This window comes from Phoenix dactylifera, chromosome 12, assembly GCF_009389715.1.
Source record: "Phoenix dactylifera cultivar Barhee BC4 chromosome 12, palm_55x_up_171113_PBpolish2nd_filt_p, whole genome shotgun sequence".
NCBI lineage: Eukaryota > Viridiplantae > Streptophyta > Magnoliopsida > Arecales > Arecaceae > Phoenix > Phoenix dactylifera.
In genome coordinates, this window is record NC_052403.1 from 773,753 (window position 1) to 787,657 (window position 13,905).

The 13,905-nt window shown below is 41.8% G+C and overlaps 1 protein-coding gene across 1 annotated transcript; it reads left to right on the plus strand.

Annotated features, from left to right (window-relative positions):
* Positions 1-5,580: 5,580 nt before the first annotated feature.
* On the plus strand, positions 5,581-8,660 carry LOC103695490 (laccase-22). Its single transcript, XM_008776837.3, has 6 exons — positions 5,581-5,719; positions 6,281-6,432; positions 6,591-6,835; positions 6,963-7,094; positions 7,279-8,196; positions 8,307-8,660. Exons 1-6 carry the CDS (start codon positions 5,633-5,635, stop codon positions 8,435-8,437), a joined length of 1,665 nt encoding a protein of 554 aa, XP_008775059.2. The 5' UTR covers positions 5,581-5,632; the 3' UTR covers positions 8,438-8,660.
* Positions 8,661-13,905: the final 5,245 nt, after the last annotated feature.

A 13,905-nucleotide genomic window follows, 5' to 3' on the forward strand; every position in this document is an offset into this window, starting at 1 on the left:
CATGATGAGATTCTTCATGATCAATACACTCAAATATTCAATTTGCAGGTGAATGGTAAGAGCAAGCCAGAACAACGTAAAAGTAAAATAATGGTAAACAGGTGCATGATTGCATTAAAAGACGAAGGAAAGGAGGCAAGAAGTAAACGTCCTCATATGAAGGCCCTCAAACGTAATTATCATAGGGAACGATGACAAAAGGGTCCTTTTCCTATATTAAGAACTCAAGAGGGCAACATTCTTAAAAATATATATATAAGAGACCAGAACGAAAATTTCTAATGTAAATGTAGCACCCCCCAAAGTAAAATAAAAACAAAGGAGACAATCCAAAGCATAAGAGGATTATGCTGTAAAGCAAGAGGGCGGAGGAGGACTTCTTTGGCAACCTTCCAAAAGCATCATCAATGGCGAAGCAGACAGGGAGTGCAAACAAGCAATCCCCAGTGCACAACTCCTATACATGAACATGTGAACGCAAAGAGGAGGGATCGGTACCGTATTAAAGAAGTTCGTAAAGCCAAGGAATCGAAAGCGTTGGCGGTACAATAATTAAATTTATGAAAAATCTTCCTGATAATGGAACGTTCAACGGACGTTTCGATTCAAAAGAAAACAAATGATGGCCGTGGGAAAGAAAAACTGGAAAGGCAGCGTAGAAGTAGATTCATGAATACTCTTCGAAAATGGACCAGATTCGGAATCTCCTAATCTCCCCGAGCCAGAAGTCCAAAACACCACGGTGCCCCCCTCGAAAATTACAAAATATCTCGCTCTCTCTCGCCGGCTTCTGGGGCCCGCTTGAAAAGAACCTTTGAGGAAGGAATTAATATTGGCTTGAAAACCGGATGGGCGGATGGCGGAGGGGGGCATTGACGTCAACCATCGCAGAAGACGAGCCTCAACATCACGTCGTGACCGCGGCTATGGCACGCTAATGTCATAGCCATATTGGAGGTGGTGATTGAAAAAAAATAAAAAAATAAAAAATAAAAAATAAAAAAATAAAGAAAAACTGATACTTTCAAACCATGTTCTTATATGATACATTATGTCGTTAACATGTTTCACTTTCAATGTAAACGTAGAAACCACGGAATGCTTATACGATCACTACCTAAAAACATCAAAATTAGACCTTATATTATAGCCAATATATGCAAAGAGATCCATCGTTAAATTTAAGTTCCTATATTTCGTAATAAAGTAGTTTAATGGCACTAGATGTGAGAACTGAATCGGGCCTCGTTATAACTAATAAACTATAGAGGGATTTGACATCCAATTCCTTATTTTTCATGTTTAATATGGTGACTATAAGCAGCATTCTGGAAATAAATTTTGGACCATATCATAATTACTGAACTACAAAGAGATATATTACTGCTGCAACTGATTGGCGATTCTGCTGCAGATTATGTATGGCAGTGATAAACATTTGAATCTGTGCTCACGCGAGGCTAGTGTGAGCAGCCGATGCACACACAAAAAAAAACATCTAAATTTGTTGCATGAGCAAATGGAATTGCTCGGTGGTGATTGACGGAGTAGGTTGTAGCTCTTGCTGAGGAGACACCCTCCGAGGGCTCTATAAAGAGCTATCGGACTCCAAGGTTGCATCTTGATTTCACGGATGTGTGTCGTTCGTTTGATCAATCGGACCTCCAATGATGGGTTCAGGGCCCTCCTTTTAATATCAATCTATTATTGCTAGAAATCGGTCCGATTGATGTGCTGAGTTGGTAGTGGTAGCTAGAGATCCCGCCTCGTCCGTTTTTCGAATCAGAAAGATTGGATAAGATCGTTACACGCCCCCAAGGTGATGCTCTTGTAGAGTTGGACGATGAGGGAACATCTTTAGTGATGCTCAGTCTTAGGCTCCATCCTAAAACAGCAAAACTAAAAAAGTCTACCTACTGAAGCTTGTCCAATGGAGGATCCTCCGATGACTAAGTCAAATACAACTAGCAGGCCTAAGAGGAGTAGAGAGGCAGCGTAAGAGAGTCGAAAAAGAATTTATCCGGAGGCCCCCTGGAAATGCAATATATAGATGAGGGCTGAAACTCGTTGCTGAGTAGTTTGGAGAGCTATACGCTGATTGATAAGACAACAAACTGCATATCTCATCCATGAATCTCTTCTATATTTTTTTTGGATGTAGGATTTGCTCGTGTACTGCATTTGTTAAGAAACAGTTAGTGATACTGTTGAGTTGTTGTTAACTCTAAGAAGAGTTTGAGATGTAGGGGACTCTCTAAATGCTCTTTGGACAGGCCATGTGGCATGCTTTGAATGGTATATAAGCCCACGATTAGATGGCAAGCTTTCATTGATAGATATGCTTTATCAGTATATATTGGTTCTAAGGTGTATGAGTATAGATCATGGAGCATTTTCCATATTTTACATAATGAGCATAGTATGTATTACTATATTGAAAACAAAGTCAAAACCTTATATTCTACCCCAAAAAAGTCAAAACTTTATTGCAATCAATTAGCTACAAAAGAACCTGCCATTAAATTTCACTTCTCGTGTCTATACAAGGCTTCCATTGGTTTTGTGCTTACCATACAAAAACATGGAACTTGGAGCATTATTATAATCAATAAACTATAAAGAAACTAGTGATTAAATTACGTTTCCCACGTTTCGTGTATTGACTGCAAAATGGTTCTGTAATCACCATATGGATGTAAGTAATAATTGAAGCTTTATTATAGTTAACAAGATATAAAGGGACCTATCACTAAATTTCATTCTTGTTTTTTTTTTTTTTTTTAATAAGATAGCGAATATTGCTTGTTTCAAAATTATATTTCTTTTTCTAACCCGATTCATGGTCATACTATTCCAGCTTCTTTATTCCTTCGTGCTACAGTGAACAAATTAAAAAAAAAAAAAGGAATAACCACATAATGGTTCTATTGGTCACTATATGGCAACACAAAATTTGATATTTATTATAAACAAGGAACCATGGAAGGACTTGCGATCAAATTTTATTTCCATGTATACCAGAAAGTTGTTCCCTAATCACTATATAGAAATAAATTAATGTACTATAAATTAAGGAGCTACACTTGAATGCCATTTCCTAAATTTCATAAGCGACGATAGAAAGTTTCATGGTTACTATATAGAAACTTAAATTTTAAATCATAAAAATATAATTTGCGAACTACTTTGAGATCTATCATTAAATTCCATTTTCTGTGTAGTATTGTGACCTCATGATCATTTTGCGGCCACCATGGGAAACTGTTAACAAAATATTTCATTTCTAGATACTGATTAGAAAATATTCTACGGTCCCTTTTAAGAGATATGAGAAACGAAATCTAATGATAGCTCCCTTCTATGATTTGTTAGTTATATTAAGAAACAAATTTCATGTTTCATATAATGACTACAGAACCATTTTGTAGTCACGATACAAAATGTTGAAAATAAAATTTGACTCGGATTACAATATAGCTCACTCAGTATAGGTCATTATTTTTTAATATAATAATCATAAAATCACTCTATCATCACTATACAAAACATGGAAAATAAGATTTAATGATAAGCACTAATATCTTTCTCCAATTATACTGATACCCAAATTTCATGTTATGCAGTAGCTGCAAACCATTTAGTGGTCGCTACGAAACAAAAAAAATGAAGAAAATTGAAGGATATATCTTTTTATACTATGTCGACGGTAATAAACCCAAATCTCATGTTTTCATACACAATTAAATGATAAATTTTTCTATAATTCATTGACTATAATGAGATTCAGATTGTATTTTTTACAATAATGAGCACATTATGATCATCATGTGTAACATGAGAAATAAAATTTATTAATTTAACACCAGTCCGGTAGTTTAACTACCGTAAGATCAAAATTTCATGTTTTCATATGGTAATCCCGAAACCATACCCTGATTACTATATAAAACAATATCACAGAGGTGAGCCTGAGAGATCCTTTCACATGGTGCTGTATCTACAGAGCAACATATATAAATGGCGACGGAAAACAAATCCAACTTCGGCAGTTAACCTACTTAATTACCCTGTAACACTCATATCAAGTGCTAGTGGAACCACCAAGTAAAGCCTAAGCGTGGGTTAGGAGCATGGAAGGGTGTTACGTGTTGATGTTTTTATCATCTGGTGTGACTGGATATAGTATCATCTAATCAACCAATTACCAATCTTCTAATCAAAGTGCCCATCACTACTGTTTAGTGCATGAGATGAGATCATCCATGCAGAACTCATTGGATAACGTGGGAATCTTATGAACGAAAAGAAGTCAAGCCGCGCTTTCCTTTATAAAACTGTGCGGATGAAGCAGTCCTTAATTTGGGAGAAAGCTAAGAGAGTGGCTTGCGTCATTTTAAATCCAAGAGGCTCTAAATGAAGCGACATGCTGTGCATAGATGCTGCGAGATGATGGTTGAATGATATGCATATCATTTAAAAGAACATGCGGATTACTTTGTCGCTTGTTCCAAGTAGGAACCGTCAGCCGGCTAGCCTGTGCCCTCACGCTAGATTGGTCCACTCAAACGAGGCACATTGGCATCCCCGGTACCGGAGAAATTATACTCCGCACCACTTGCTTTCACCAGCCGGATAGCTTAGCTTTCAAACTAGCACGAAATCTCCCCGGTGTACTGTTGATGGGAACATATCAACCATACCTTTATGGTGCAATGCCATGATGACAGATGCTAATAGAGAGCACGAAACTCTACATGAAACCCTCAATTTATTATAAAAAAAAAAGGGGAATATATATAACTCGGCAGGTGGAACCACCAGGCATGCATCCCGATCGATGCTTCACCTCTAAATGTGTAAGTAGGGGCCGCCAGCCCTTGCTCGACCCCTGTATACACTTCCCGGTTTGCCCACTGGCCTGAGCTCTGATTCGGGTGAGGGCGACATGGAAATAGAATTAGGGAAGCAGGGCGCCGCCCAGAATATATTGGAAGAAATGATTGTGTACAAGTAGCGAGGGATGTTTGTCCTGATGTTCGTTTCTCATGACATAATTTTATTCTCTATATAAGAGGAGCCACGCTTGTACTTGCTCGATGATTACTTGACTGGAAAGGCAAACGCGGATTACTCCTTTCCACCCCCACGCTTAAACCACCGAGAAGAACGGCACTAAACTCATGAAGGCAACCCACCGGTTAACCAGAGATGACTGGAGTGGATCAGTTCTTTCCATCCAAGTGCATGAAGCTAGAATAGATCTGACGACTAGATTCTAATATCAAAAAGTCTAGGATGTCTTGGTGAATTCTAGCTTGTTTACGAGAATGTTTCTACAAGAAGCCAACCTTTTTAACCAATGGAAAGCGACGTCAGACCCCAATGGAGTGGGTTCGAGGGCTACATTATTGGGAAATGTATATCAACTTTATGTGGGATTCAAGTAATCCGGAAGTAGTGCGCGGTTATTCTACCAAAACCTTGTTGATCAAGGGTCCCCGCCACCTAAACTTAAAAAGGACTCGGCAGCTAGAATCCCCATCCCTTTATAAGGATGCGTTGGCCAGTCGTTCCCATGCATAGGAGTTATACCACAACACAGATCGAGAGAGAGAGAGAGAGAGCAGGGAAGATGCTGTCATATGTCAGAGCCTTGTTGCTGGTGGCGATCATGCTTCCAGTGCTCGCGGATGGGAGGACACGAAAATACAAGTTCAATGTGAGTAGCAGCCTTCCACGTCTGGGCAAGCTTTGTGATTGATGCTGCACCCATGAAATTTGCTAACAATTTGCTGTCTCGTTTCATCATGTGATTTGCATTGAAGTGTGGTGCATGACTGCTTAATAGATCCAGACTGCCTCACTGGTGGTGGAGATGCACTTCATCGCATGATTGTTTAACCAATGAATGTGAATTAGATGGCCAAGTAAAATAAGAAAATTAATTACAAAAGGACCATCAAATATTACAATCCTATTAGTTTGATCCGGATCGTTTCCTTAGGAATTTTTCCATCTTTCTGAGGGCCCAGTCTCCACAGTGAGGTGTACAGGCCGATACACTATATGGTCCAGTAGATCAGGCCGATACCTTCCCATTGACCCCAACAACCAGCCTTTCGAAAGCCAACCATGGATCATCACAAGTAGACCGAACCTGAAACGTACCTACTAATTAATTATCCACGAATGCGATGCTTTCATGGCTTCTCTTTTACTCAACACCAAGAGCATCTTTAAAGACTGGCACATCTGAACTACCATGGCGTGCCTCATGCAGGTGGCGGTGAAAAAAGTGACCCGGCTCTGCTACACCAAACCCATCGTGACCGTGAACGGCCGATTCCCTGGCCCAACACTGTATGCTGAAGAAGGTGACAATGTGCTCGTCGAGGTCGTCAACAACGTCAAGTACAACGTTACCATCCACTGGTGAGCAGTCCTCATGCATGTGGACATTGGATCACACGTAGCATCATCACAGACTGTCTGAGTTCAGACACTGTACAAGTTTGGAAGAAAAGAATTAATTTCCAAACCTGTGTGAGTTGAGAATGAGATTAATCACACGTCATAAATTGGGTCTGCAGGCATGGAGTGAGGCAGATTCGAACTGGTTGGGCCGACGGACCGGCCTACATCACCCAGTGCCCAATTCAGCCAGGCCACAGCTACGTGTACAACTTCACCATCACGGGCCAGAGGGGCACCCTCTTCTGGCATGCGCACATCCTGTGGCTCAGGGCCACGGTTCACGGTGCCATCGTCGTCTTGCCCAAACCCAATGTTCCCTATCCTTTCCCCGCTCCACAAAAGGAGGAGGTCATCATCTTGGGTACGTGGGTTGACGAATTCCGAATCGAGTCCACCTTGGTCAAATTAAATTTTTGGCAGAAAGAAAGAGGTACGTTTTCCCCTTCTGATGGATTTTAGCAATGATATTTGCTTATTATAAACTCCAGGTGAATGGTGGAAGTCGGACACCGAAGCCGTCATCAACGAGGCTCTGAAATCTGGTCTGGCGCCCAATGTTTCTGATGCTCACATAATCAACGGTCATCCAGGCCCTATGTCCGATTGTCCTACTTCCAAAGGTAATCAGCAATTAACGTTTCGAACTTGCGATGCTCAATTCCAAGTTCCAACCAATATGTGCGCATACTTTGGATTTTGGACGAGTAATCTTCTGGAAGAAGGGATTCATCTTTGCATGGCATGGCAAAAAGATGCAGCTTAAGCAATAATATATTCGGTCTAATGTGGACCTCGTTACAACAGGGTTCCAGCTAACAGTGGACAGCGGCAAGACATACTTGCTCCGAATCGTCAACGCTGCTCTCAATGAGGAGCTCTTCTTCAAGGTGGCCGGCCACCAGCTGACCGTCGTCGAGGTCGACGCGTGCTACACCAAGCCCTTCAAGACCGACACCATACTCATCACTCCGGGCCAGACCACCAACGTCCTTCTCACCGCCGATCAAGGGGCCGGCAGCTACCTGGTCACCGCCTCCCCTTTCATGGACTCGCCGATCGCGGTGGACAACAAGACCGCCATGGCCACCGTGCACTACACCAACTCCGTGGCCACCGCCGACCTCACCACCACCAATCCACCACCTCAGAATGCGACCCCTGTCGCCTCCAAGTTCATCGATTCCCTCCGCAGCCTAAACTCCGAGCAGTATCCCGCCAGAGTGCCGTTGACGGTGGACCACTCCCTTCTCTTCACCGTGGGTCTTGGCGTCAACCCGTGCCCGACGTGCGTTAATGGGAGCCGGGTCGTGGCCGACATGAACAACGTAAGCTTCACCATGCCGACCACCGCCATCCTCCAAGCTCATTATTTCAACATAAGCGGGGTGTTCGCCGACGACTTCCCGGGAAAGCCGCCGATAGCTTTCAACTACACCGGCGGCGGCCCCAAAAACATGCAGACCATGAGCGGGACTCGGGTCTATCGCCTTGCTTTCAATTCCACGGTGCAACTGGTTCTCCAGGACACGGGCATTATAGCACCGGAGAACCACCCCATCCATCTGCATGGCTTCAATTTTTTCGCAGTCGGAAGGGGTCTCGGGAATTATAATCCAAATACGTCTCCCTCCAAGTTCAATCTTGTCGATCCCGTCGAAAGGAACACCATTGGAGTTCCCTCTGGGGGATGGACTGCCATAAGATTCCAGGCGGATAACCCAGGTTTGCAATGTTTTGCACGAATCATGATGTTATTTCAGTTGGTTTCAGCACGAAGGTTGGAGGAGTTCTCTTAGCTAGGAACATAATTCTTGCGGTTTGCGTGGATGCAGGTGTTTGGTTCATGCACTGCCATTTGGAGGTGCACACGACGTGGGGGCTCAAGATGGCATTTGTGGTGGACAACGGGGAAGGACCGAACGAGTCTCTGATACCACCCCCAAACGACCTTCCACCTTGTTAATTAGAAAGGGCCCAAGCCCGCCTGATATAATTATGCTCTCTAGGATCAGCGGAAGTGCCAATGACCGGAAGGGGAATTTTGGGAGTGTTCTTCTTTTTCCTTTTTTCTGGATTGATTCGATTACGTCTAAATATTTCAATGTTGTTTGAACGTAATCATGAAATTTTAAAACAATCATGAAATTTATTGTTGACTCTCTTCGGAGCATAATTTTATGCATCCACTGCAAAGTTGTTGACTTTCCCACCACTACTACAAAGTTGGATTAATTGTTAATTACAAAGGGAGAATGTTTAGGTAAACATATTCGCAAGTTTACCGCTACGTTTCCACGTACGGTTACGAATCGATTCCTAAAACATATCAACGATCGCCCGGCCATCAGCTGGAAAATCATCGCGCATGTTATAAATATGTAAGTTAAAAGCAGGTAATAATTTTTTTGATAAATACGGTCGCAACCAACGGAATTACTGTCCATATCGAGTTCCTATAATCAAATTGATAATGAGAAGAAAAAAAAAGGTTCGCTAGATTCCTAGCTTTGTCGAGACGACATATCTGGGTAAGCTCGAGTCAAAGCTTCGTCGACAAGTTTTACAATGAGCCCGCACCATGTACTTTCCCAGCTGTCACGACGTGACACTTATGTATGATTGAGCTGGCTTTTGGATTCCACTATGTTTGCTATGCTAGCTAGTGGCCTAATGTCAACTTCTAGTGCCAGTATGTCATGCAGAAGTAGATTGGCGAGCCACTCTCGCAATCAGGATTCATCGACTTGAAGAAATCAAACAAACAATCCTGCGTGTCCGCTACGGACTTGAAGGTGCTTGATCGCTGTCACAAAATGGACCCTTTCGATCCAAACTAGTCAAAAGCGGTGCTGGCGGGCCAGTTTGGACCCAAATCGAATCAGGTCTGGTACAGTAGTATCCTTCTTGACTTTGGTTACTTGAGTCGAATCTAATCTGTCTAGTTGGTTGGAGATCACTGCCCGATCAATCTCTTTTCCAGTTTGTTCTACTTTGATTGCCATTTTGACCTGCAAATCTGTCGCATGTCTTGCACTTGGCTAGTCCATTGTCATGATAACTCGGCTGAGTTACAGTGGAACAGGTGGAACTCCATATGGCCATGGCTCATGGAAGGTGCACCTATCTCGAACCTATGGTGACATCTTATGGACCAGCCCACACCACAGCTGGAATGGGCTCGATCATGGCGTTGGTTGCTATCAACCTAGTCCCAAGTTGTGATATGGCGGCAAGGGATGGGCTTAGGCCTAGACCGGCTGGTCCATATGTTCACGCCCATCACCATCTCAAAGTTCTCAAAGTTTTCGCGTCACTTTGTGCGTTAGGGGGACGAAGTGGTGCTTTCTAGGTCCCCATGAGCCCGCTGGGATTCCCCTGCAGTAGTACACCACGCCTCTTTCACACTGTTAGTCCAGGACGGGCCTTGGGGGCCCACTTAACGACGCGCTCATTAGATCCTTCCACCCGTTCATTCATATGCTCATAAAAAAAAAGGAAAGGAAAGACGAAAGGACATCATCTCTTGGTGCGAAGCGAAATAAATTGAGGAAAGCGAGCCGTTCGTATTCTTTCCCAACCAAAAAGCCTCTTTGGTGGGTGCACCAAAAGTCCAACGACCTTTTCGAGACGAAGAGGGTGTTTGTGTTTGGGTTCGCCTTTGCCTTCGCCTTCGCCTTCGCCTTCGCCTTTGCCTTCGCGTGCCTTCGAGAGTGGGGAGATGATGAGCCGGACTTGGACTGGACCACCCTGGCATCCGACCCCTCCAAAATAAAGCTCTAGTTGAACATACTGGAATGGTAGTCGGTCTCGCCTTCCCAGATATAATATCACGGGCGACGGAATCTCCCAAGAAAAGCCTCTTGAATGCCGCACCTGGGTCCGCAACTAAATGCGGACCACCTCTTTCCCCTGCGAACGCCCCGCGGAAGGGGGGAATCTTCTCCTTTCCCACATGTCTTGTATTTACTCCCATGGAACGATGGATTATGTCCGGCTTCATTAGTTTGAAGCTTTGAAACGTTAATGTCTTGTATTTACTCCCATGGAACGATGGATTATGTCCGGCTTCATTAGTTTGAAGCTTTGAAACGTTAATGTCTTGTATTTACTCCCATGGAACGATGGATTATGTCCGGCTTCATTAGTTTGAAGCTTTGAAACGTTAATGTCTCTCACATACAAGTAATCGGAAATTGTGAGATTATGTGCGTTTGCAAACACGCCTACTGGAGGCTGGAGCGTCCGAACCGGACAAGAAATTCAGAAACAGAGAGGATGCCTCCCTCACATTTAAGAATGCCAGCTGCATGTGCCGTTTGTATGCATATATACCACAGGCTTTTAGGGCTTTCGCCCGTTCTCTCTTGGGAATACTCACTTTACTGGTGGGAAAGGAATCGGATTCGAATTGTCGAAAAATCAGAACGCAGTCTCATCTGTAATTAGATGCTGCTACGTTTCGTTTTTTTTTTTCTTTTTCTTTTTTTTTCTGGGACAATGAAGACGGTTCCTATACCATTCTCTCGATATATATAGAATGCCTCAAAATGTTGGATCGCAACACTTGAGTGCGAACGTTAGAACTGATTATAATGAGGATGGATGCCCATATAATTAGAAAGAATGTGGCTGATGGGACCTTCGTCCTATTAACAATTAAGACCCTCTCAGCGCATGAGATAGCTAGGAAGAGGTTCTAGGTTTGATCGATGAAAAGATGAGCTCCAATTCTATGAAGATTTTATTAAAAGAAAGAATTCAAATCATGAAACCACAGCACTAATATGATAAAATAATTATTCTAAAATTCAAAAAAAAGAGAGAAAGAATATGACTATAGCAGAGTAACACAAGTGAGATAATCTTAAGCTCGTACTCGAGAGAAGTAATATATAATATATCGTAGATTTCTGAGGCACCAACATTCTAACCAATGTCAGCATTATACCCTATGCTTTGCCTGTTAGGGGTGCAGACCAGCAAACCAAGCTTTGGGTTGCTCAGGCTCGACTTAATCGAAGCAGTAAGTTCTATGGCAACTAATCAAACTTGGCTTAATCATTTACAATGTAAAAGATCCCATTCTCGAGACAAACACGAGACTCTATTTCCTTCTGCAAGACAAATTTTTTTTTTCCGACGGTTTGTGTTCGTCTAATTTTCGAAACGAGCAACCTTAAAAAAAGCCAATTAATTAGCAACACCGAGCAATCCATGAACCGCTCGGTTCACCAAAATAGCTTCTTCAAAAGTAGCAATTTATTACCAGCTAAACTAACTGTGAAATATTACCATAATTTCTTATACAGTGGTAGTTTCCCCACAATTTTGAATGTTACATAAGCTGGGCCTGGAATGGCCCTGTCTCTTATTCAAATGCTCTCTTTGTTCTTCCTGAGGGTAAACCTCATGTGATTCAATTCAAAAAAAAAAAAAAAAGGTATTAATTCATTGAGCAACTTGCTATAGAATATTGAATGTTTCATATGAGTTAGACCAAGTCCCATGTACCGGCCCATCCTTCCATACAGTTTGCTTTTTCTTTATTATAATTACACAAAGAAGACCAGAATCGTCTGCCCGCCCCATGGTCCCCTCGAGGGACACAAGTCACACAACTCTTGGATGCTTTAGGTCATAGCTTTGAAGCTACGTGAGCCCATGTAACACTTAAAAACCTTCATTATTTTCATAACCATACACTTAAACTAGCAATAGAGGATATAATCACCAAGCAACTTTGTCTGATCTTAGGACAGCGGTCTAATGATACCGTTATATTTTGATGTTACGATGTTTTGTTGCTTGACCTTCCTTGATTTCGCGTGGCTGGCTCTGTCCGACCACTTCCATGCGGGTTCTCTTCTGCTTAGTTTTTAATTAAGCATAGAAGAAAGGGCTTAGTTTAGATGCGACGGTCACGTAGCCACATCGATCTAATAGTGTAGCAAATCACATCGGTGTCTTCTGCTTATTGCGAGTTTAAAGTCAAGCAGTGATTAATTGAGAACAGCCCAGAAAAGCTACGAGGAATGAGTACGGGTGGGGATGTGTCATTTGTAGGGAATGCCTCCCCGTGGCATCTTAATTCTTAAATCCGTGTCGGTCTAGAAGTACAAGTAAGATTTTGTGAGCATGCTTTATAAATGATGTTCTTTTTTTTTTTTTGGATTCCTTTCTAGTTTACGGTGGGTGGGTTCTTGTACATTAAGATTCTCCGACAATTGGGGCTCGACACGTCAGTGGATGAGACGAAACAGCTAAATCATGCGACGTAGGCATGGGGAAAGGCAGAGGAAGCAGCAATAGAGAGAGAGGGAGAGACTGTAGCATCTGTCAGGGGACCGCAATATGGGCTCGATAGAGACTGCTGGCGAGCGCCGGAAGAGGTGGGAAATAATATACTCAATGGAAAATTAAAAAATATCTTATATTTAGTTATTTTTTAGAAAAAATAAAATGTTTTTTTATAAAATAAGATTTTTTATATTTTATAAAAAATATATAAAATATAAAAAAAATTATTGGCTGAAAATTAAAATATTTTTTAAAAGATATTTTTAAATTTTTAGATAGAATGAGATAAGCTCTATTTCTTTTATTAGAGATACATAATTTTTTTTTACAAAACTAGATGCTCAAGCAGCTCAACCAGCTATATGCTACTTTTTCATGGCTAGCTAAATACGTAAAAACTAATTTTTTAAGTATTATGTATTTACGTGTTAGCTTCTCAATAAAAATATTTCAATGATTTTTTTTTTAACGATTTAAACGAGTTCTATACTTTGCAACATGGATAACTATTTATTTATATATATATATATTTATAGGCACATGTATTTCAATGACAAATGATGTTCTTTGGCTGGGTGGCTGAGAATACTATTTCTTTCTTGTGCCTGCATAAATGTCAGGGATTAAAAGGATAGAATATTAGGATAGTAGGAAAGAGCAGCAAATAGAAATAGCAACGGGTTGGCTATAACATCAGGACCAAGGAAAAGAATAGATTATAAAGAGCGCAGCACTTGACTATTGATAGCACTACAAAGATGGCGAGACCAGAAGGCCTCTCGTGGATCTTTTTATTTTCTGCTGCTGCTTATTTTTTTCAATGCTCTCAAATGACAGCCTTTCAAACTTGCTACCGAGGGCAACCGCATTGGCCAAATAAAACCTTTTAAAACTACAACCCGAGGCATACGCTCGGGCTAAATGCAACAGATCGGTGGAGGAATTTGAAAACCAAAGTTTCCTTCTTTGTATATAGGGGAAATCTGATAGAAATCCAAGTACCATGGTATGTTGTTGATATCATAGAGGTGCAGAAGAGAAGGGTCGCCTGAACGCTTAAGACATCAATGATCATTTCAATGACTAGGGAGAGAGGTGGCCATACTCAGCAGTTCACAAGCTGCCACTAGTTGA